Source organism: Rhipicephalus sanguineus, chromosome 3, assembly GCF_013339695.2.
Source record: "Rhipicephalus sanguineus isolate Rsan-2018 chromosome 3, BIME_Rsan_1.4, whole genome shotgun sequence".
NCBI lineage: Eukaryota > Metazoa > Arthropoda > Arachnida > Ixodida > Ixodidae > Rhipicephalus > Rhipicephalus sanguineus.
Genome location: NC_051178.1, coordinates 31,825,746 through 31,850,440, shown reverse-complemented (window position 1 = coordinate 31,850,440; position 24,695 = coordinate 31,825,746). Strand labels below are relative to the sequence as shown.

The 24,695-nt window shown below is 44.6% G+C and overlaps 1 protein-coding gene across 1 annotated transcript in view; it reads right to left on the bottom strand.

Moving 5' to 3' along the window:
* LOC119385367 (rootletin) overlaps window positions 1–24,695 on the bottom strand; it is a 223,059-nt gene that overhangs the window by 141,418 nt on the left and 56,946 nt on the right. The window contains exons 6-8 of the mRNA XM_049413967.1: window positions 23,435–23,572; window positions 22,935–23,029; window positions 15,253–15,383 (exon numbers count right to left, since the gene is read on the bottom strand). Coding sequence (XP_049269924.1) covers window positions 15,253–15,383; window positions 22,935–23,029; window positions 23,435–23,572 — 364 coding nt within the window. The remainder of the gene's footprint in view (window positions 1–15,252; window positions 15,384–22,934; window positions 23,030–23,434; window positions 23,573–24,695) is intronic.

The following is a 24,695-nucleotide window of genomic DNA, read 5'->3' as shown; positions in this document are numbered from 1 at the left end:
AGGAAAGCTGATATTTCTACTCCATTTTTACAATCACGTGCTAGTTCGGCAACTTAAAATAGAACATATATAATAGTACAGAAATTTACCCCACTGTGCCTCTCCCTTCCCAAATTTTGCAAGTAAAGCAAACAAATCAAAACCGATGCTCTCCACCGCATTGCACAAATAAAATTATAGTGTATGAAAACTCATAAAAGTCAAGGCCTGTGAAAATAAAATATTTTATATTCAATATTCGGCATTTTTTTTTCTTGATTCGATTCGGTATTCGATTTGAAAGCTACTATTCGGCATTCGCACACCCCTACTTTTCACTCAAGGGTATGCACCCATGCATATTTATAAGTGGTGTTGCACATCTCGGCGATTATTTCACAGGTAAAGAACAGCATGAAGAAATCGACGGTTCCGACAAAACGCTACGTAGCACTGCGGCACGCAGTGCCGAGGTCCACTCCGGGTCATTTTCTCGCGCTAAACTCCTCTCTAAAAGAACTTGTTGTTGGGCTAGTTGGTAGATCATTTTCAAAACTTAATTAGAGCGCAACCACACGACACATTCACACACCCACACACCCACACACCGTGCGTGGTTGATGTCTGGGTGTGTGGGTGTGTGAATGTGTCGTGTGGTTGCGCTCTAATTAAGTTTTGAAAATAAACTCCTCTCGTTGAGCAGCCGCCAGCAAGTGGTCGCACCCGAACGATGTTGACACCCTCCAGATAAAAACTGTGACTTTTAGAACACGCCAGATATCTTTCGAATGCAGCGCAGCAGCGACAGCTAGGTTTGGAGATAAAAACGAAAATTACCGGCGGAGACGTGTTGGCGTTCCACATCTGTTTGACGCACTTGTGCTGTCTGTGATTAAGTCCGATGAGTCAAAATAATTTTCCAAGCCTGCGCTGCTGCCATCATCAAAGATTTCCGACTCAAACTTGTCGGAATCCACCAAAATTTGCCGTTTCCGAGAGGCAAGTGCGCGCAATGTCGACGCTATGTTTGAAGCTACGAGTGCTTGCCCCTCTCGTCTTAAGTGACACTTCAGAGCTTCCTCTGCAGCAGAAAAAATGAACGAGAAAGCAAACTCAGAAAAAATAGTTCCTGTTTTATACAATGGACGATGCTAGTTGTCCGTAAGCGCCTCTAGCACGGCAAAATTTGAAGTTGAAAACCATCGATAATGAGCTATCGATGGGTAGAGGTGCGGACAGGAAAGTGTTAAAAGCGGTCGGCGGATATGCACCGACATTCTCATCTGAACACACCCAGCTGGTTTTTTTTCAGTGCTGAGAGGATTTGCATGAAGCGACGTAATGGCAGATTGAGCGGTAAATACCGGGCAAAAAGAAGCAACGTCAGTTATGGTAATGAGTGCATGACACTCCCAGAGGAACAGCCGTAGAAATATATCGTGCAACTGCGCGAGGATAGTCTGATGCCTATGCAGTGCAGGGCAGTATCGAAGATAAATGTATCTTAAGTAGCATCTTAGATACTCTTTGGGCACCTTGTATCTGTATCGCAATACGTCTCGCAAGACATGTATCAATATCTGCAATTCCAATTCTTCGAAGAATATATCATGCAGTCTAGAAGTACACGCTGCTGGGCTAGTCGGTTCATATTCAAGTACAAGCCACAAAAGTATGGCTGTTTTTGCACAAGGAAATAACGAGGGAAGGGGTCCAGCGTCGACGCCTGCCTTCGGGTCGGTGTGTGGTTGACAGAGAGCTGCTATCGAGCAATTCGGAGAAAACGCAGAGGGGACAATTGAGCAATGCAGAAAAAGAGCGGAGGGGGAAAGGCACTGCGGAGAAGCTGTCGTCGCTACGTGACGGCTGTCTGCCACTTCGCGCTTCACAGGCTCATGAGAGGGCCCTTTTTGCACACCTGAATGGGAGTTTCTGACTACAAAACATATCATACGACCGCAGTTTTCCGATAAGCTGAACGTTGCTGCCAAATAATCGTATTTTCCGGGAACGTATTAACCGGAACGTATTACACACGGCTGTATTGGGTTATTTTTAATTTTCGCGATTTCGAGCGTAGGAGCTGGCAAATCGTACTAAGCGGGAACGTATCAACGATGTTCTACTGTATATATTTGCTCTCAACATTGCCTTTACATCCGCCTTGGGAAGTAACTAGTTACTAGTAATGTGTTACCGGTAACTAGTTACTTTTAAGTTAGAGGAACTTATAACTGGAACACTGTTACATTTTTACGGAGCAACTGCAACGGGAAATGCCGTTACAGTTACTTCTGGTTTTATATAAAATTATACAGCAACACTCGTTAACAGCCAACGTTAAAGGCTTTCCACTTTTTCGAACTTTTCTTCTTTACCATATCCTTTACACTTTCCAACTTTCCATAATAGGGCTCCCCTCGCAGTTTCCCCTCGAAGAGGACTATCATCCCTGCAGGAGACCGAGGTCGGAGGTTGGTCTTTAACGCAGCTTCAAGTTTACCTGTAAACTACATGTAGTAGAATAGCAGAGAGCTGAGCTAGTTGATAAGTATTCATTCTAAAAAGACAGGGCGTGCCATGCCTTGAATTATGCCATGAAAAAATCATGCTTTTGTTTTGTTTTTTCGCTAACATATCCTTTTGTCACTTGAGCTTCTAGCTCTGTTCTTGGTGTACCGGTGGAGTATTAGGACGCCAAGTTTATAGTCTCCTTCGTCTGAGGCTTCGAGCTAATCATGCTTGACATGCGGCTAGAAAGCAGCAGAGCGCGAAACGGCTGAGAGTCAGAAATACCATGGACTAGCAAAGCGTTTTTTCAGCCACAAAAGTATGGCTGAAGAACAGCCATACTTTTGTGGCTTGTACTTGAGTATATCATGTATCTTGAGATACAAGATACTGCGATCGCACCACCATGCGAAACTCAAGCTGATACTGCTGCCACTAAGTCACCAGAATAAAACTAAAGGCAGTGACATCATTTTATCTTTCCACTAGAGTTTTCCAGCGAGGATAGGCGATGAGCTCTGAGCGTCCATATTGGTGGAGCAGAGTCATGTGGCAGCTCGCGTCGTCTCGACAGACAAGCGCGCAAACGTACGCCTAGCCGACCTTTTGTTTTATCTTTTTTTTTTTAGTTGTGTCAGTGCCATGACACTTGGCACTTAGCCACTGTCCTGTGCCGCGCACACCAATATGTGCAGCGTCTTTTGCACACATTCTGATGCCGCTGTAGTGTCATTATCGAAGTTTCTCTGGCGTGGTGCTTCGTCATGAAGTCTGAAGAATGCAAGCATGAGGGGTTGCTTTGAGTCTAGTGGCTTTCACACATCGGCAATTTGAAGGATCTCGTGGATGTAAGTTTGACTTACATGCACCGAGATGAACTTATACGCAAATAATATTCCAACAGCTATAGCACCACCAGTACCGATGCTGGACCTAACAGAACAAGCATTCACCTAACAACCCTATTTGGCGCACGTCTTTCTTTCTTAGCTGTCCTTTTCCCTGCCATACGTTACCGAAGACTCTATAATGTTTTTTTTTTTTTTGGTCTGCTTACTGCAATATGCACGTACTGCCAAGCTAGGCTCTCTGATTTATTGCTTTCAACTGCCTGCGTCATTTCTGCTACTGTTTACATACTTATAATCCACTTCAATTTACTGTTATGTAAAGCAGTCATGGGCACGTTACCAGTAAAACGTAACAGGGTTACAGTTAATGTTAGTTACCTAAGCCAGAAAAGTAACTGTTACAGTTACAGAGTTTCCAAAAGTAACATGTTACAGTTACTGTGAAAAAGTAACGTCGTTACTTTTCCATTACTGTATAAAATAAGTAATACATCACAAATCAAACGGCAGATTTATTTATTAAGAACGTGCGAAGGTATGCAGTAGTCAAAATTGCACGTGGTAAAGCCCTAGACGAAGGAAACCTAAGTGGGGTTCCAACACAATCATTTTGTATGCATAGAAGCGGAAAACGTGGTTGATGCATGGAAAGACGGCAGTATTCTAGGACGTTTATTAACGATACCCAGAAGCGCATGCTAAGAGGAATGGGGTGTGCGTCACGAGTGAAGACAACGTCCGTTGGGAAAGTCTGCCAGACTGTTCAGAGAGTTTCGCATCTACTAGGCATACAAACTGTTTTTAAGCCCCTTGGGACATGTGTTCGCGAAACACAAAGACCACACATCTGCAGACGATCAGAGCAGGGCCATCTACAAGTACAATGCACGGATTGCGATACGACTTACACCGGGGAAACGGGCGGTAAGGGATCTACGAGGTTTAAGAAACACAAACGGGGTGCTGCTAAAGCAACCCATGCAGCGTGTTTCAAGACGGAGCTTGTTGAACACTGCTGGACGACAGGGCATAGCTTTGACCTAAACAATGCGACAAAGGTCGGGAAAAGAAAACTCCTGGAATCTTGATTCATTCACCGCGATGCATCGGCTTGCAACAACAGCCGTGTCCTCCTACCGGACATTTACAAGGACATGTGTAACTATTGGACTGGTCGACCTAGGCTCACCCTTTTCTTTCTTCTTCTTTTTTTATTTTGTTGCCAGTGTATACTGAGGATGCCACCTGTATAGGAGGCGAAACGTCCATGTCATTTTGTTAATACATTATTGTTGTGCTAAGTCAGAGTAAACCATGTTACATTCCGTTCCAAAGAGGTTTAAAAAAAAATGCTTCGCTAGTCCATGGTATTTCTGACTCTCAGCCGTTCTGCACTCTACTGCTTTCTAACCGCATGTCAAGCACGATTAGCTCGAAGCCTCAGACGAAGGAGATTATAAACTTGGCGTCCTAATGCTCCACCGGTACACCAAGAACAGAGCTAGAAGCTCAAGTGACAAAAGGACATGTTAACGAAAAAAACAAAACAAAAACATGATTTATTCATGGCATAATTCAAGGCATGGCACGCCCTGTCTTTTTAGAATGAATACTTACCAACTAGCTCAGCTCTCTGCTATTCTACTACATGTAGTTTACAGGTAAACTTGAAGCTGCATTAAAGACCAACCTCCAACCTCGGTCTCCTGCAGGGATGATAGTCCTCTTAGCAACCTCCTCTCCTAAACTGCGAGAGGAGCCCTATTATGGAAAGTTGGAAGGTGTAAAGGATATGGTAAAGAAGAAAAGTTCGAAAAAGTGGAAAGCCTTTAACGTCGGCTGTTAACGAGTGTTGCTGTATAATTTTATATAAAACCAGAAGTAACTGTAACGGTATTTCCCATTGCAGTTGCTCCGTAAAAGTGTAACAGTGTTACAGTTACAAGTTTCTCTAACTTAAAATAACACATTACTATAGTAACTAGTTACTGCCCAAGGCTGATGTAAAGGCAATGTTGAGAGCAATTATATACAGTAGAACCTCGTTGATACGTTCCCGCTTAGTACGATTTGCCAGGTCCTACGCTCGAAATCGTGAAAATTAAAAATAACCCAATACAGCCGTGTGTAATACGTTCCGGTTAATACGTTCCCGGAAAATACGATTATTTGGCAGCAACGTTCAGCTTATCGGAAAACTGCGGTCGTATGATATGTTTTGTAGTCAGAAACTCCCATTCAGGTGTGCAAAAAGGGCCCTCTCATGAGCCTGTGAAGCGCGAAGTGGCAGACAGCTTCTCCGCAGTGCCTTTCCCCCTCCGCTCTGTTTCTGCATTGCTCAATTGTCACCTCTGCGTTTTCTCCAAATTGCTCGATAGCAGCTTTCTGTCAACCACACACCGACCCGAAGGCAGGCATCGAAGCTGGCCGTCAAAATCTTCAAATGGCTTTAAAAAAAAGAAGTAATTTCTGTAGCACTTGGCACGATTTTGCTGAGCACTGCAAATCCTTTATCCGTAGCACGGTACATAGACGCACACTCGTTCCACACACTTTTGTTCAGACTCCATGGCTACAACAACAGCCAGGGGAACTAACAATGCGGCCCAAAGAATGGAGGCTGTCGCTCCTCCAGTCCGCCACGGTTCGGTATAAGACCTACATAAACGCACATGCTGCCGCTGCTGTACAACACGCCACGACACATAACCATAGCAATGCCGCCATTGTCCCCAGTAAATATGGCCAATAATTTCCCCCAGACTTTTCTCTCGGAGCACGTTGGTTTTTGGGTTGCTCCGCCCATCGCGCGGCACAGTTCCAGTCGGTGTTCGTTTTTCCAGGGTTACCAGATGGCGCGAGCCTCAAACTGCCAAATTGGACTCCGAGGTAGCCTAAACATAACCAAAATCAGCAAATGTATGCATGAATCCGTTGCGTAATATTTTTTTGCTATTCAATCCACAATGATTGAGCGATGGCTGCAGAATCTAGAAAAAAGTTTATTGCCCAAACTATGCGCCAATGACTATGAAAATAAGCATAGACTGCTTATAACGTAAGTCGCCGGAGTCGCGAATATCCGCACTATAAGCGGTACCGTACTATAACCAAAACAACATTTTTGAAAGGTTGCATGTGTGCAAAACATGACCAACAGGCAGGCACGCGATTCCGACTATCGAGGCATGTAACTGGGACGTAAGTTTGCATCTGCTTACATTTGAAAATATTGAACGGTTAGCGTCCGCGGACCTGCGATGCCGACATAACGAACACGGAAAAAATGCGCCGTCACGGGAAGTCGCCGCGGTGACACACTGCGCGTGCACGATGTCGAAAACGGTGGCGACCACAAACCACCAATCGAGTGTTTCAGACGCACGCCCGCGTTTTCGTTAAAGATGTAAGTCACCCCTTCTAAATGCAACTGCAAAATGTTTCATTGACACGGCACCAAACCGCAACTTCCGTAGCCCGCGGCTGCCGACATGGCAGCTAGCGCTTGTTAGGCCTAGCGTGCGCGTTGCAACTTGGCATGCCGTCGCGAGAAGCTTACCCTTGACAACACGGATATCGGGCGTAGAAGAGATCGCACTCGCGAGCTAAACCGAGGGCATCTCGCATGAAACGAAGTTTCAGTTCGCGGTCGGGAGAACAGCCGCGGCAACTATCCTGAAAAAGTCTCTCAAGCTTGTAAGTCCGCCTGTTGGTGGCAAAGGCGAAAGCTCAATCGCGTCTCAAAGCATTGTTACTTGCGGGGGAATCGAGGTTGCACGCGCGATATCTGCGCTCTACGACGAAGCAACTATTTTCCCGACGGAGACAAACAGCGGTAACGCGCTCTTGATGCGGACGCGGGCGTAGCGGAGCGCGCGTGTCAAGCGGCCGAAGTGAAGGGGGCAAAGGTTTCTCCGTCGGCCACGCAACCGCTCCCCCTCCTCACACCACGCACCCGCGCCGGGCTGCTGCACCCCGCCGCCGTCCCTTTTCTTTTTTTCTCCCCCCGCTCCTTGTTCGTTCGTTCCGCGTCCCCTCCTCCTTCGTAACGCCGTCGCCGCTCTCTCCCCCGCCGGCTCATCTCCGCTGAGAAGCAGGCTCGCTCGCCTCTGAGAACGTTCTGGCAGCCGCATTATAACAGGTCTTTCATCTCGGGGGACTGCACAATAAGCGGTATGCGTATACATGGAGTTCTATGGGAGGGTAAACGGGAGTCAGAAAAAACCGCATTATAGCCGGTACTGCACTGTAAGCGGTTACGTTATAAGTGGTCTATGCTTATGCACCAATGACTGACCAAGCGCCACCCCCCCATCGCCACCCCCCTCCCTTTCGACGTTTTTTTTTTTTTTTTTCAACCTGCTCTCCGCCACATAATCCTGCTGCAGCGGTTTCTAAGAGTCTTTAGATATGTGCACGATTTCTTAGTACTTGTACAGTGTGATGTCTCGGGGTCGCATTCCGGGTTGTCTAAAACTGTTGGGGTATTTGAAGAACATCTTTCCACTCTTGTCATAACACGTGAAATGTCAGACGGACACCCTCCGATTCAGTAAAAACTGCAAATGCACGCGTATTCAGCAAAGCATTTCATAAGAAACATAGGTGTGCATTCTACTTAGAGACACTTCCGCTGCTATCTTGGATTTTGGTCTGGGACTGAGCAAGAGGGCCCCCTCCACATCCTTCTTATTATGTTTCACTGTGTGGTGGGGGGAAGGGGGGGGGTGCTTGCTCGGCATTTTACGGTAATAGAAGTCAAGAAAGTCTAGAGAAAACGTGAGCCATCAACACGGTTTCAAACTGACGACGCGTGAAGCCCTTTCTTGGGCTACGTCTCCAGATGCAGGGATCGTTCAACACACTGGAATGTTTTGATGGCGGGACCTATTAGCGGCATGCGCATGTAAGCCTTGGCATTCTTTGTTTAGAGCTTTTTAACAGAGAGAACGATCACCACCTTTCTTGGCTTGTGCACAGGAGTATAAAAGCTGATGTCGCGCCTCAGTACTGCATTTTTGGGCGGTCACGCATGTTAACAACAGCCCAAAGTGTTACGTGGTTGTGATGGTGGTACATCACCATCACAACCACGTAACATTTAGGCTTAATTTTGTGTTCGCAGAACACTGTTAATGACTGTTTGACAATGCCTCCAGAGCAGCAATAGAGAGGACATTGTATGCTCTTAGTGAGTCCACATGTACTGATATGCTTTAAGTTTAAAGAATTAATAGAGATGTCAAACAGAAAAGACAAACTAAGTCCAAGCAAAAAGAAGGAAATAAATAAATAGCCATAGTAAACAAATGCAGTCAGCTACTGAAAAACCAGGCAGCTTGGAAATTCTTGTTTCTTAACATTGGTACACAACTCAATCACTGGATTGAGACTGACTGATGGCAGTGTTGGTGTCATAACAGCCATCACTCCGCAACATGAGCCTGTGCTATCGAGTGGTGGTACTAGCATGCGAGTGAAGCACCTTCGAGATTGGCTCATGGTCGTCAGTTGGTCCTCACCATTTCTCATTACAGAATGTAGGCGGAAGAGGCCAAGGAAGACACTGCACCGACAAGTGCTCAACAGAACAAAGAGTACAGCATAACTTCTTTTCAAAATGAGCTGAGGCAGTGCTGACACAACCCACTGCAGAAAGGATTAGAGGAGTGATAAAGAGAGAGGCATTCCTTACGTTTGGTGCTTTTCGTGCAAGCTAGGATTGCAAAAAAAAACAAAAAAAGTCAGTGTTATCGAGGAAGGATAAATGGGGTGCAGTTCTCTGAATGCTGGAGAAGAGTGCTTGACACTCTCCACAACAAGACATTGTTTTTGAATAGCATCCCAAGGTACCATTCTCCACAAACACACAATGCAAAAGCACATGTCCTGGCCATGCCTACTCCAGTCAACACTTTCCAGAGAAGGAGATCAAACACAAATGTATCGTGAAAGCCAAGGCTGAATAAGTCTTTTTGTTCGTTATCAGCCTTAGTATAATTCTAATGCATTCTGTTTGACTACTATTAAGTTATTTCAGTGAAAGTACAATCGACCACTGTTCTATCAAAGAGCAATGATGCTGATGTGGAGTACTATGCCAATGTCACTTTTATGCAGGGACAGCACATACTACAAACAGTTATGAAGGTCATCGGAAAATACATAGTACAGATGGTTGTGTGAAACTTAACCATACTGATCCTGTGTATATGCAGTACAGGCGATGCTGAAGCCTTCTTCAGTTGAACCCACTTATAAAAATACTAAACAGGGTGTCTACCGAGTTGACTTTTCTAAATTCCCTGAGTTTTCCAGGTTTTCCCTGAGTGTTTTTGCTAAAATTCCCTGAGTGAAGCAGAACTTTGTTTTATGTCAAGATGGGTAGAGACCATGTCGCTCGGTGATGTCACTCTCTAATACGCACGTTATAAAATAAAAACGACTTAATCCTATTTGAATAGTACATAGAACAGTTAAACCTCAATATAGCGAAGTTGGTAAAAGCGGCGACTCACTTCGTTATATCGAAACTTCGTTAAACTGAAATTCGACCTTTCATGCAAGGCATAGTTACTGAAGGATTAATCTTAAACTGAAGATGCCACAAGAATGTTCGACTAATATGGCTACATGAAAAAACGTTTTTTTTTATTTTTTGCATGAAAAAAAATCAATTTTGTTGAGCCTGAGGTGCAGCAATCACAGTTAGATGCCTTGCCAGAGTGTCACATGTAAAAACAAAACAAATGCGGGTTAAATGCTCTGTGGAATTGCGCTTGTTCTGCTGCTGCGGGTTGTTGTCAAATCCTCGCACGTTGCCCAGAGCAATGCAACGCCTTTGCTACCATGTTGCCCAGCCGAACCATTTGCTCTCCACGAACGCAAAACATCGAAAACCATCCCACGTTAGAAAAAAAGAGTCACAGTTTCACCGCGAGAGCAAAATAGTAAATCCGATAGCAACAAAGAGGAATTTTATATGAATATAGGCTAGGAGCTTGCTCCTTTAGGAAACGCAGCCGCTGCACTAAGAGAAGTGCCCTATCTATGGTTCAGGGGCGGATTCAGGTACCTAATGGAGGGAGGGGGGGGGTACAATGGCTGAAGCCCCCGCTCAGCAGTGCATTTTGGTGGGTCACGCATATTTACAACAGCCTGGAGGGAATTATGGCAGTGCCTAAGAAGCCCTCGTTGTAAATGTGCATAGGGAAGCAGGAAAAGGTAGAGCGATGAGAGAGGTAGAGAGCAGGGACAAGATTCTCTTTACCCCTCTCGGGCAGTGGCAGGCGAAGCAACCTGAAAAAGGGGGCAAACTCAACAGGCAGCCTGACAAAGGAGATGGGCGACAGGCACTGAAGGGAGGGAGCGGGGACTGGCTTAAGGGGGGGGGGGTATCGCCGATACGCCCCCACACCCTTTGCATCCGCCACTGCTATGGCTTCAACGGAAATTTTGCAATTAGAGCACAACACCTACAAAGGTATGTGCCGTCTGCTGATCCCCACTAAAGATACCGCGGTGCACGCGACCACGCCCGCTGGTACAAAGTACGCACTTCCTGTCGGACTCACGCAGCCCCCCCCCCCCCACCTCCCCAATCCACCGGCTCCTATCTGTATGTGCCCATCGCGCAAACGAGACGGTCGGCTCGTTTCATCTCTGCTTAAGCCCCGTTCGTCGGCAGCGCCCGCGCGCTTTCACTCGCGCATGGAGTATACGACGCGCGGGGTGATGTAATCGCGATTTGGACTTGATAAGGAAGATCATGGCGAAGGCAAAAAATTCGCGACGGAGTGTCTATATAATTGCTATCGCAAAAAAAAGCAATATAGCTGCGGGCTAAGATCACATGAAAGCACGGCAACAGCCTGAATTACGGCACATCCGATTATGGTGGAAACGTTACTGTTTTCCGACATCGCGCGCTGAATCGAGCAAATGGGACCCGTGCTGGTGTCGCGAATTTCGGTCGCTGCTATGCCTTGGCTCTGAAAACTTGTAATTCGGCTTTGTAGCAAACATGCACGTGGTGTGGCTGGTAACTGCGAGCTGCAGCCCACAAAAATATCGGTCGACTGCCTAAAACTTGTTTCAGCAGTGCCCTCATCGGGAAAAAAAAGAAAGAAAAAAGCTTTCATTTGCTGTGAATGGGCCCGTTAGTTACGCTGGCTCTCACCTGGAAATTTATTCTATTCTTCACGGAGTCCTCAATAGCATCTTTGAAGCTCGGGATCAGAGCGAGTGAGCTCTCCGATAACAGCCAACAAGCGTCGTCTTTTTTCTCGCCAATCGCGATGGCTTGCCAGATACCAGCCTTGTCGAAGACATCCGCTTCCTGAACGATCGCGATCGCTTGCAAGATAACTCAAGCTCGTTACATCTACTGCTACCGCTTCTACAACTAATCATGCTTGTTACTTGACACGCGGCGATAACAAAAACACCATATCGGGCGCTAACGCACAGCGCGCGCGAGAAACAATACAGAACTACACCGCGTAGTCACAGAACACCCTGACAACATTGCGCGATACGATGTGTCGTGGTTCATGGTTCCCGCATGCCACGCATTAGCCTGATTCTCAACCACTTCAAAGGTCCGAAGGCGATGACAGCATCGAGGTTCGCCACTTCCCCGCAGCCGCAGCGGCCGTTTGATTTGAAAAATGCGTTCACAAAATATCGAGCCAGAGCTACCGCGACTCTCATTGCCTTTCAATAAAGTTACTGTGGATTTTCCCTGATGCGAGCACAATTTCCCTGAGTTTTCCCTGAGAATTTCCAGACTACCCAAAATCCCTGAGAATTCCCGGTTTTCCCGGTTTTCCCGGTTGGTAGACACCCTGACTAAAGCGCCACAATATTTCCATTCTTAGAACCAACCATTGTTATAACAAGATTGGACAAAGAGGGGGAGGGGGGGGGAAGGAGTGTACGGCACAGCTGCTGTTACGATAACGGTGTGGCCACTGCCCTTCCCCCTTCCGGCTATGGATAGCATTGGCTCATTTTACTGAATGAGCGACTCGCTTTATGAACGTTGCAAATGCACAGCTTTCCCTATCTGTTTTTCTGACTACAGTGGCTACGCTTTTGAAAGCTGCAAACTACAAGCAGTCTCAGAGTAAAAAAAATTTGTAGCAAAAGTACTGACGGTTGGACAAGTTGCTACTGATTCACGACTGACTGTGCAACATAAACATGGACAAGAGACACTACGAGCACAAACTGACAACTGGTTTATTAGAAAAGATAAATGCACTTATATCTTCATTAGTAGACGCACCATGGCAATGTACTCAAACTATACAGAACCACCACTAAACCACGGGAAAGAAAAACACGAAAAATCACGAAAACCTACATCATGCAAACACAAACACATGCACAGGTAAGCGAACTCCTTGTCCAACAACGTGATGGAAGCCTGACTTAGACAGTTCTCTCCCACATTTCTTATTTAGAAGGCCTCAATAGCAACTTATATTATTGCCCATCTGCCGAAAGAATCTTTGTGTCTGTGAAGAATGGGGTGCAGCCGAAAATGAACTGCAATGCTCCACCAGGTGTGCGCACGCTGAACTCTGGATAGCGGAGTCATGTTCTCTCAGCCTGGTGTTCATGCATCATCCAGATTTCCGCAGCTGAATGGAACCTGGTGTATCAGATCCCATTCAGCTGCGGCAGATCTTTCACGTTGTCAGACCGGGAATTTCTTTTTTTTTGGAGCACATTACGTTTATAACGCCTGTTATGGATGTGCGATGTTGGTTTGGTTCTGTTAGCATCAAGCTTGATACAAGTTCAAGATGTATTAGTGTTTGCATGACGTAGGTTTTCTTGATTTTTTTTTCGTGGTTTGATGGTGGTTCTGTACAGTTCGAGTCCATCACTAGGGTGTGTCTGTAATAATGAAGATATAAATGCATTTCATCTTTTCTAATAAACCAGTTGTGAGTTTGCATTCATGGTGTCTCTTTCTTTCTTGTCCGTGTTTGTGTTGCACATGCATTCATGAGTCTCGGGGTAACCAGCCTTTTTTACCTACAACAGATCACCAGAGCTGCAGCTCATGCTCAGTCACGCAGTAGGGCAGCTGGTGTGGTACTGCCTGCTAGAGAAGAAGAGACATTCCCACTGCCCCCCCCCCCCTCACTATGCATTAACCTCTTCTCTTCAAGGTACAGTGAACTGCTGGGTGTAGTGCCATAACATTTCGAGCATGTGCTCCCTCCAATTTCACTTCTAATTTCCACACAGTTCTGAGAAAGCCCCGTTCCCGTTAATTCAACACTGGCCTGCTTGAATTCCATCCAGTCGTGCCAAGCAGCACAATCTCTAAGCACCTGCAATTTCTCATAATTTTATTTCTTTTGTTCCGCATAATGATCACGCCCAGAACTTTGCGCAAAACACCCATCACAATTTTCAGGGTCCCAAGAGCAAAAGCATGGCCTTTGAGATCTGTATTCGATGATGTTACCTACATGACATGGCCGGCAAAAGTAAGGCCTCCAGGATCTGCGTTTGTTACTTAGAGCTGTTGTGCTGGCTTATCATTGGAAGAGCTTCCGTGCCATTCTTACTGCGGTCTGATCGCACTGCCTTTGTGTTTCTTGTGTTGGTGAGCCATCTCTGTAATGCCACAAATGAGAGCAAGAACGCTTCTGAGGAAGCCCTGCCGCCTACTTGAATTCTGGTGCTGTGACGGGAAAGTGCACCCCCGCCACTTTGCCAGTAATTTCAACTTTCTGAAGGGACACGGGGGGTGCTTGTTTGGGATTTGATGGTATTGCTGTTATAGTAAAAGCTCGTTAATTTGTGTATCACAGGACCTGAAAAAATGTCCGAATAAACCAAATACCGAATTGTTGAAAGTATCAAGAAAACAATAAACAAATGTCTGTTACATCAATACATTCTCACTTTCTTAATGAATACGTAAATCCTCTACTTATTTAGCGTAAGAGCAGTGTAAAAGGCGCAATTTTCGTCATCCTGTGACTTAATTCTCAATGCGCCCACAGCGCCAGACTCCAGTGTTTAACTAGCCTGAAACGTGCCCCGATTCCATCCCTTATTAATTAAGTACTGCCACCACCACCACCACGTGCAAGTCACGATAGTTTGTCCATAGCGATGTAGCGAACGAGATTTATGCTAGTATGTGACCGCAGCCGAAACGCCTTCATCTTCAGCAGCTTCTGCCAAGTTTTGTGACATTGCGCGCAAATTGCATCCAGTTCAAATGAAGCTGCTGAGTGCCAGATCCACATGTGGACAAAACCGTGGTCACTAACTGATAATGATAGCGATGCGGACAGTGCCGCCTCGCTTCAGTTGTCTGCAAACACATTCGTGGTGTTTCGCGCTTGGCATGTTCCACTTATTGTCCAAATTAACCGGGTTGCAGTCAAATGTGACCGAATTAACGAGAGTCTGATGCCATTAAACAATTCATATGCTGGCCAGGACCAGAGAACATGCTTGAATTAACAAAGGTCGAATTAATGAGCTTTTACTGTACTAAACATCCCTTCTTTAAAATCCCTCATCCTGAAATATGCACATCATCTCCGTCTCCCCCAGGAGATGGGAGAAAGGCTGTACAAATATCGGCAAGGTTGCTGCCACAAAAAAGGCAACTCTCCTTATCGAAATGGTTCCATCGTTCATTCACTGCTTCCCATGAACTTAGTACTTTCTTTTTCAGAGACAAGTTAATTTCTCGGGATGGCATAAAAACAGCAGCTGGGCATGAGCTGATCACGAAATAGCTGTTGGCATTTGAGCACCAATGCAATAGAATGTGCGAGCAGAAATACTAAGGCAGCTGGCCTTGTTGGTGGTGTGGCCACCAGCTGTGTCATGCTACAAGCAGCAAAGCTCAGAAGGTGAGTGAAGTTACCTGCTGGACGTCCCTTTCGGCCTTCAGTCGGTCGTTAAGTTCCTGTGTGCGACGCAGTGCAGCACGCAAGGCTTCCAGCTCACGTTGGGCCGATGTGCGCAGCTCGTCTAGCTGAACCCGCAGGTTGCTCTCTGCACACAGTAGACACAGCTAGTTCAGTAGGTTGGTCTCGCAGTGAACAGCAGCCAAATTTAATGGCTGGGAGCATCCGTGCAATTGACAACTGCACGATTCAAGACAGCTTAAAAAAATTAATTAGCAGAAGTGACCCAAGAGCTGTAAGGGGAGTGCCAAATAAAATGTATGTAGCCAAAGAGCTGTCACACAGAGCTGTGCTATTTATGCTGTTATTGAGGTACATAATCAACAAAGATGTTCAGTTATGTCAATGCATCAAAACTCTGAAAAACAGTTAGCTAACATTGTTCAAAAAATTTGGTATGTTCAACACTTACAAATAGCATAGCTCGATAGTTCAGTTCTTTCTAAATTCAATGGTAAATTTATAAAATTGCCCCACAGAAACATAAAAGAAAGGCTAGTCATGTCAACCAAAAACATGAAGCTAAGAAAATGGCATTTGAAATTTTGAAACAGAATACAGAAAATTTTAGGAGAAATTTTCAATGGCAGATTTCAATTAGCTGTTTCCTCTCCGTTTCCCTACAAAATGAAACAAGAAATGTCTTATATACCATCCAAGGAAACATATTTTTTTTAATGTCATATGTGCTATAAGGTATGATGGGTTCACCTTTGTTTTAGACAGCGAGGATGTCGGGCTAGGGTGTCCAGCTCTAAATATTTTTAATCCTGAAAACGGTTCCTTGAGCCAGGGAGATCAGAGCCCCACCATGGCAAGCAGCTGGATGGTCCTGAAAAGGACCACTGGGTGCAAGGCGGCTCGCTGCTTATGTCTTCTTCTCGACCTTCAAGGAGACCCTCCTGGCAGCACGCTGCGATATGTGATGGGTGCCACAGGAGAACATCTTCAAAGCAGTCCAGTATCTTCAGTTTCACCCATTTTGTGCCATCTTGCAAACACCTCTTTCGTGTTAGTGCTCCATTCGCCTTGCGCAAAGGGTCTTTTTCTATGCTTCGACAAACAGGGCAGTCCCCAGCAGCATAGCCCAAACTTGCAGCGATGGATTCGTTGGTTGTAGAAGCCTCATACTTTCCAGCAAGGCATACCCCTTCTTTGAAGTCTGAGTACAGTTGAGACAGTGTAGCATTCTAAGCCTTGCCTTCAACTGTGCCAGCAGGTTATCATTGCTGAGCCTGGCAAACACTAGCTCCAGAGGAGGCCCCACACAAGCCGGGAGGAAGCCTACTATTGGCCAATGCTGTGTTGAAATTGGACCAAGAGTTAGCAGGGCAGTGGCAGTGGTTCAGGGCACCGTCTGTGGAAGTCGTATGCACAAGTGCAGCTTCCACAGCCTTCTCCATGCACGAAACAGTATTACTGCTGCTCCTCGGGGAATAGCTGTAATAGTTGGCGATCTTCTTGGTCTTTTGCTGCGCCAGCTTACAAACTCATACGGAGCCTTCTTTCTGTCGACAAGGCTCGGAGAGCAGTATCCATTCTCATGTAAACACGGCTGATGCAATCTTTCTTGTAGCGCTGTACGAATAGCAAAATTTTAGGGATGGGCAAATAGTAAGTTTGAGGTCGAAAGCAAATTCGAAACGAATAGTGATTTGGTTGAATAATTTCAAATCGAATAGTTTGGATAGTATATATATCACGTATTATTGAGAAAAATTAGCATTTTTGTCGTAACGCAAATAACTTGCACAATATTTTTAGGAATTGGAACTAGGCATGTGTGAGTGTCACTTTTTTGCTTCAAAGTGAAGTGGAAGCAATTGTGAAATGTAGCAAGATGTGCATAGCAACAGGGTGCAAGTTATAACTGGTACAATACATTACGTTTTAAAAATTACTATGCTTAGCACATATAAGCCCACATAACACACTTTTAAACTTAAAAAATAAGTGAGGTGAAGCTAAGAGGTACATTTAACGTTGATGTCTGGCTTCACGGCAGTACGGATTTCCACTGGATGGCTGGTTTCACGGCATGGCACCCCAATGTTGCAGTGAAACCGCCTTTACAGGGGTTACATGCGGTCAAATATACATATACTCATTCATTTTGAATACTTTGAAATTTCGAATAATCTAAATTCGTATCGAAGCGACTTCAAATACTGTAATATTTGTTCGAATATTCAAAGCGCCCGAATATTCGCCCATCCCTATGAATTTTACAACCGAATCCAATACGAATCGAATAGTGAAGATACCGAATTGAATACTAATACAAATTGAATACTATCGAATAGTTTTCTGATAGTAATGCAACCATTTTCGAAACAGCTCTAGAATTACATTACACTTTATTTGCAGAAATACTTTAACAAAGAAACACTATGACTACTTTGAAACTACAAAAACTAGTACGATTATGTAAACTGAGGTAAGCTTGTGTGCATCAGCGACTAGAGCATTCGGGATATTCTGTAACTATACATTAATGTTAAAGAGACAAGGCATGCAAACACAGACACAAGAAAGAAGTCAAGATGCCACAAAAGTCATTTGTGGTGTCTTGACTTCTTTGTTGTGTCCGTGTTTGCACGCCCTGCCTCCTTAACATGAACAGCTACCAACTCTCTGTCACTCCAAGATACATTGACATGCAGCAGTGACTGTACGGCACTTATTCAAGGGGGCACTTTGTCACCAGCCTTTAAATAAAGCTGAGGCATGAGAATTAAGCAATGTTGAACTGAACACCGAACATGCAGCTAAACATTTAATGAAAGCTAAACATTTAATGAAACAGATAAACCAGCATTCGCATCATGGGCCTTAGCCCCAAAGGCCGGTAAATATCATTGTTGAATACTGCATCTGCAAGAAAAGTTACATCAACATGACACTTGCATCTGTCAGTCACGTAAACGTGCAGCAGTAATCTCCGCTGTCCCATGACCAATCTCATGATGATGATAGTAGATTGGCGACGCATTCGCTTTGCCGACACTGCAGTTTTAACAATAACGCTTTCATCCGGTGATCAATATAGTGTCTATAGTCCCTTAAAAGCTGGGGCTGCATGCATCTTGGTAATTCAACTGCTAAAACTAGTAAAAATGACCCCTCGCTGTTCCGTTTCGTTATTTTGGGGTTTACCCATCGGTGCTCATTATTAGAAAAATAATCGGCATTTGGAATATACACCATTCGATTTGAATATCGAATCAAAAGAACACTATTCGATTTGTTATTTGAAATTTTTGAATATTCGTACACCCCTACTTTCTTGTTAATTTTTATGAACCCATACACTTCTAGTTTGGACAAGGCATGCAAAGCCTGGCCGTCTCCATCAGAAAGGACTGCAGTCTAGTGCAGACCACGCTTGGGCAGCGACCTCTGAAACACTGTCAGCGCGGCCTTCAGTTCCATGCTGCCAGAGTTGCAATCCGTGGTTCGCTGGCACTCGTTGGTTGCGAGCCAGTCACTGTACTTATCATCGTGTTCCAGTGCTCCCGTGGCACATCAAAGACCGAAGTTCAAGTGAACGATATGGCCAATCACGAGACAAGCGTACAGCTCAACAATGCGGTCCACACTTATGTGAGAGCTGCGACCTCAAATCATCCAGGAGCCATCAAAGATAACGTAAATGGTCCCAACTGGATTTAAAGTCTGCATTCAGCGCTGTGTCCTGTGTGCTCATTGTCCCGTTTTCTGCGTTGTTCTGCCACAATCTGCACACAGGTTTCAAAGCAGGGCTCTTCACGCCTTTCGTAGCACCGGGTAGTGCAAACAGAAACTATCATCACCATGAATCGGCACACGCTCTGTTCGTCCTCTTCTTCCTTCTGTCTTCTTCTTCATCTCCTGCTTTGCTCCAAAAACACGTGCCCCAATTTCTTCGGCGTAACGATGACTACAGAGAGAACAAAAGAAACAGAAACAAACAGAGAGAGAGAGGAAGAAAGAAAGAAAAATTCTTGGCAGAGGGATTCGAACCCGCATACCCGCAATCCGAAGGCGAGCATCCTAACCACTCGGCTATCCGGGCACACTAGCAAAGCATAGCATAGCCTTGTATAGTATAATATAGCAAGCTGGTGGGAAAGGGAAGTGAGGGTGAGGAGGAGGGGAGAGAGTAAAGCATAGCATAGAAAAAGAGAGTAAGAAAAGCAAGAAATTAGAAAGAGAAAGAAAGGCAGAAAGACAGAGAATCAAAGAAAGAAGCATACCAATGGCCACGAGATCGATCATAGCTGGCACCTAGCGGCGAGCAGACGAAATCCCGTAGTGTGAATGACTCCTTGCGTCGTCTGCTAGCCACACCGTGTTCGCATGTGTGTGAACGTCATGCATGTCCTCAGAGGGCAGCTTATTTCCTTGTGTTAGCACAGTATCAAATGCTTGTACGTATGCTTACACCAAGTACACAAGCACTTCACCTTCCGAAGCCCGTATGCACTCTGATATGAGTACACACACAAGTTGATATGGCACTAAGTGTAATCATTGTACTGTCTATTCGACAAAATCATATTAATGTGGGTGCAACTCTGTCATTCAAGCACATCACATAGTGCATTTGACGTCATCCTAAACGAAAGAAGTACTGAATGTCGGAGGTGTGAATACAGAATTTTAGCGAAACCATCTCGTGAAGTGTTGGCGATTTCGAAATGCTTGTGATACTGGAAAGCATAAACAAAAGCCAGTTAGCGGTAAACAAGACCTCGAGCCATGCATTTCTATAGTTGTGCAGTACTCATGCAAAAACAAGAAAAGAGTGCACAAAGTTCTATACTTCAACTAATCACGCAGAAATACAGGCTCTGTTTTGTAGCCGCTAGAGCAAGAGGTAAATGCTTAATTGAATCAGTCGTGCAATGCAATTTATAATGGAGTATAGGCAGAACACAAGCTAAACATGGAAAAATAAAACAAGAAGAAACATCGAGCACAGTGCAAAACACGACTGTAACCGAAGGCTAGCACCGCATTGATTGGCAGATCGCACTTCTCTCACGCGTAATAGGAACGTTGGGCTGGCTTCGTGCATTGATGTTGCAACGGGGGGCGTATATGTCACCATTAGGTTGCAGTCAACGTGCTTTATTCACCGGCAATTGGCTCAAGCTGCTCACAGCGAAGTGCCGCTGTTTACATTTCGATGCGTGCCGCCAATCGCCTATCCACACTAACCCGGCGACGATGCTGCCACCTATAGGTCGATTTCGCGGCCAATAGGAAGAAAAAGAGAAATAGAAAGAGAAGAAAGAAAGAAACAAAGAGAAAGATAGAAAGAAAGAGGAAACAAGAAATAGAGAAAGATAGAAAGAGTGAGAAAGACAAAGAAATATATATATATATATATAGAGAGAGAGAAAGATATAGAAATAAACAGAGACAAAAAAGATATAGAGAAAACAGAGAAATGAGAGAAAAAGAAACAAAGAAAGAGAGAGAAAACTAAAGAGAAACGAAGGCCGCCAAGGTCCGCACTTCCTTCAGGCTTGGCACCCCTAGGGCGAAGCTGTCTTTAATGTTGATGACTGCCACATTGGGCAGCTTCACTTGCAATCACTGTGTACTCGCAGGCTATCATCAAAGCTTCCAGGTGTCCCTGAAAAGTCTCGTGGTGCAGAGCTTGGTGTGACAAGTTCATACAGGCACGACAGTCTGCACAGGCAGTCATGCCTTTGCCCATTATTTGCATTCCCTTTATGGCTCTCACAAAGGGAGTGACAGCAGCAGTTCCACTTACTCTAGGGCAAGAAAACTGCTTCTTCTCAAGTTGCAGCTGGCGTAGATGAGCTTTACAGCTAGCCCGTAAATTTTGTTAGCTGCTTTTCTCGCAGTTAAACTTCCTGCGCTGCAGGTTGCACACTTTGCTTGCATGAAAAAGTTGCTTCACACTTTCTTATCCACAATCACAAACTTGGTACTGTACTGGCATTGCCGGTCTGGCACTCTGCAGTAACTCTAAGAAGGTCAAAGTTGCAATGGACTGGCTTGCTGACTTTTGTTGACTTTGCTTTTGGGGGCATTTCGTGATTGCCATGGTGTATAGAGTTTAATATACAGACTCTAGAGGAAAAGCTGGGCCGGTAAAGTGATAACCACAAGAGTGCCGACATCTTGGCACATTGTCATTTGATGCCATTACAATACTTTAGAGAAGCGCTAAGATTAGCACTATACAACACTCCTAACATTCGCAATATCAATCATAAAGAAGCAGTTGCACAATTAAAAACGTGCGGACATTGTTTCATGTTTATTTTGAATACTTCTAGGAAAGATACAATGACTATCTATGCAATTTACTGTGTGCAGAAAGGAGCATTTTCAGGCCTGTTTGCTAGATGGCGCAACCGTATCAACATGAACACTAGAGATTGCGCAAGTGCAAGTATGGTGGCTAGTGTAAGCGCATTGCCGATTGCGCCGGTTTGCGCATCGTGTATATTATAGTTGTCGTAACGCCTCGTCGTATGCGTTTTCTGTCCCCACGTACCAACAACTCGACTTCATGGGAGAGCATTTTTGTTTCAAAGTGAAAACTTGAATGCAAGACAGGACAGACCACAAAGAAGAGCAAGCACTAAAAGTTATGTACCAACTAGTCGCAACCAAAGTTATTTTTTTCCTTTTTTGAGAGAGAGAGAGAATTTTTAATGACAATCAGACCTTCTCATGTCGTGTAACTTTTGTTTTGATTCAAGCTTTCGGGTGACGTCTCACTCACGTTTGCAACTGCATGGTGCAATTGACATTTTTCTCTTTTATGGCTCTCTGCGCTGAAGTATGGCAGTACTGGGCCCAAAAGAGTGTGGATACATGTGTCTCGTCATTGCGAGTCAAAGTATTGCACGAGCACAGCCTACGCGCTGTTTGCTTCAAGCTGCGAATCCGTCAAGTGACCCTTGTGCCAGCAAATGGAGAAGCTCTATTCGTCATGCATTATTGGTAGTGCATGCCTACTAAAACCATGCATAAACAGCTAGAAATTTTAACTGCTACCATTCAGGCCAGCTGCACAGAGAACACTACACGAATACACGGCTTCACACACTAAAAAACAGCGTGCACAGGTTGGCAGATTAAAACTGAATACTGCCGTCAAATCTAGCAAGCGTCTCAGGAGCTGGCAACGTTTGTATCGCTCCATCATGGCAGCACCCAAGCGGTAATAGGCTTCAATGCATGGGCCCTATGGGGAGCTTTTCCTCTAGAGTCAGTACATTAACTCTATGACATGGTGCTTTGAAAGCCGATTTTGTTGTGTTTCCTGACCAAATTTGGCGTTAATAATTTGAAGGTAGATGCTCAAAAGCACAACGTTCTAAAAATTAGTTTTGCTCGAAGTTGACTTTTTCACAATTTTTCACCGTTCTAACTGTGTCTCCCCTGAAGGCTGGGCAAGCTGAATTATATTCAGTGCAGGTAAACAGCATGATAAATGAAAAAGTAAATGACAGCACCAGATGACAGACAAGCTTTTACCTGGTGATGTCTCGTTTTTGTCATGTATTGTACTTGTAACAATTCAAAGCATTAAAGCAGTTTTGCCTATGGTCTGCCGTTAAGCTAGATTCAGGACACACAAAACCGACCAGTGGGGTGCCCGCCTCCATACCTTCATTCCGGCTCTGCTGGTGTGCATCATTCAATCTGGTCAGCTTGGCCTGCAGCTCAGACACCTGACTCCGCAGACTGTCCACTTCACATCTGCTGCTCACAGAGAAAACATGGCAACAGCGTCAGGACAACGGCACAATAATAGCTTTTGCACCTGTTCACTCTATTGATATGTTTATCAATAGAGCAATATCACAAGATAGACTGCCATATCAAAGCAGGTGGACATGTTTCAGTGCTATCTCTCTCCGTCTCGGCTGGACATCCCTGATGAACCAGTGTGGCAAGTTAATCCACAAACAAAAGGTTTTAAAAGCTGGATGAATTGCGAAAGCAAATGATGAAGAACCAGTTTTTATATAGCATGAAACATCCACTAAGGCAGCCCATGAACTGACCAAATCAGAGCAGCAGTTGTAGAAGAAGACGGCTGCTAAGGTGTTCAGGAGGAGAAATGGTGCGCAGAATAACACTACGTACATTTCAATGAGCACTGACCTCAGATCAAGCGCCTGGCCCTGCTCCTGGGCCAGGTGGCCGGCTTGGTCGAGTGCTCGCTGCAGACGGTCATTCTCGGCGTTCAATACTTCTATTTGCCTGTTCAGATCACCAGCTATCTGCTGAGAGAGGTTGCGCCTGCACACACAAACATCTTCCAATGTTGCTCCCAAATAACAAATACAGTTGCTTCTGAATAAATTCTGGCCCACCAAACTGAATGAATGATTGAAAGAAAGAAATAAAGGCCATAGACGGCTTGAGAACCTTCATCCCCCTGGCCAGATAGGGCAACGAGTAAAACAGGCAATAAAGAAAAAAAACTGATAGCCAAAATAAGAGACAATACAGGCGTAAACTTGATGCAAGCAGATACAATAAGCAGTGATAAATGCACAAAGTATACTGTCAGATTTGTCAACTTGAAACAAGAAATGGCAGTAACAACAGAAGATGTACATCACAATAGAAGTACATTAACAAAAGCTTTCAAAAACAACTGGTATAAACATAGTTAAGGGGAGACACTGGTCTCGAAACGAAAAGTTTTATTATTGGAGATATTGTAATGAAATTGGGTGTGTATATGTATTTCTTCCTCCTGTTTTCAAAAATATAATTAGTTTTCATGTACTTCAATTAGTTATCAAATTGTGAGAGCATAAGTGAAATCTAATTAGGTAATTTCTTACGGGTCATTAAGACACTTTCCCTCAGTATTTTTAGGTTCTGTTTAAGATGCAGCTGTAGCCAAAGACCTGCCATGTGGAGCTATGCTATTTATATTGTCACTGAGATATATCATCATATAAGAACTTTCAATTGTATTGACATTGTGTAATCTTGAAATGCAATTAGCTCACATTATTGTTCACAAAATTTCATATGTTCATCTTAGCCACAAAAAAATAGCATAGCTCCACAGTCCTATTTCTTACGAATTCAACGGTATAAAATTTATCAAAATTACCTTACAAAAACATAATGAAAAGATCCGTAAGGCTGGTCAAGTTGGCAAAAAATGTGAAGCTGAGAAAATCGCGTTTGAAGATTGACACGCACTGTATAAATTTCTAAAAGGAACCTTTAACCATAAATTTTATTCACATGTTCCCCATCTGTTTCCCTTCAAAACAAAACAGAAAGTGTCTTGTTCCACCCAAGGAATCATATCTAAAAAAATTTTCCAATGTGCAAAGCATGATCAATACCCCACCATGACAAGCGGCTGAGGGGTTCTGGAAAAGCCATGGGGTATGAG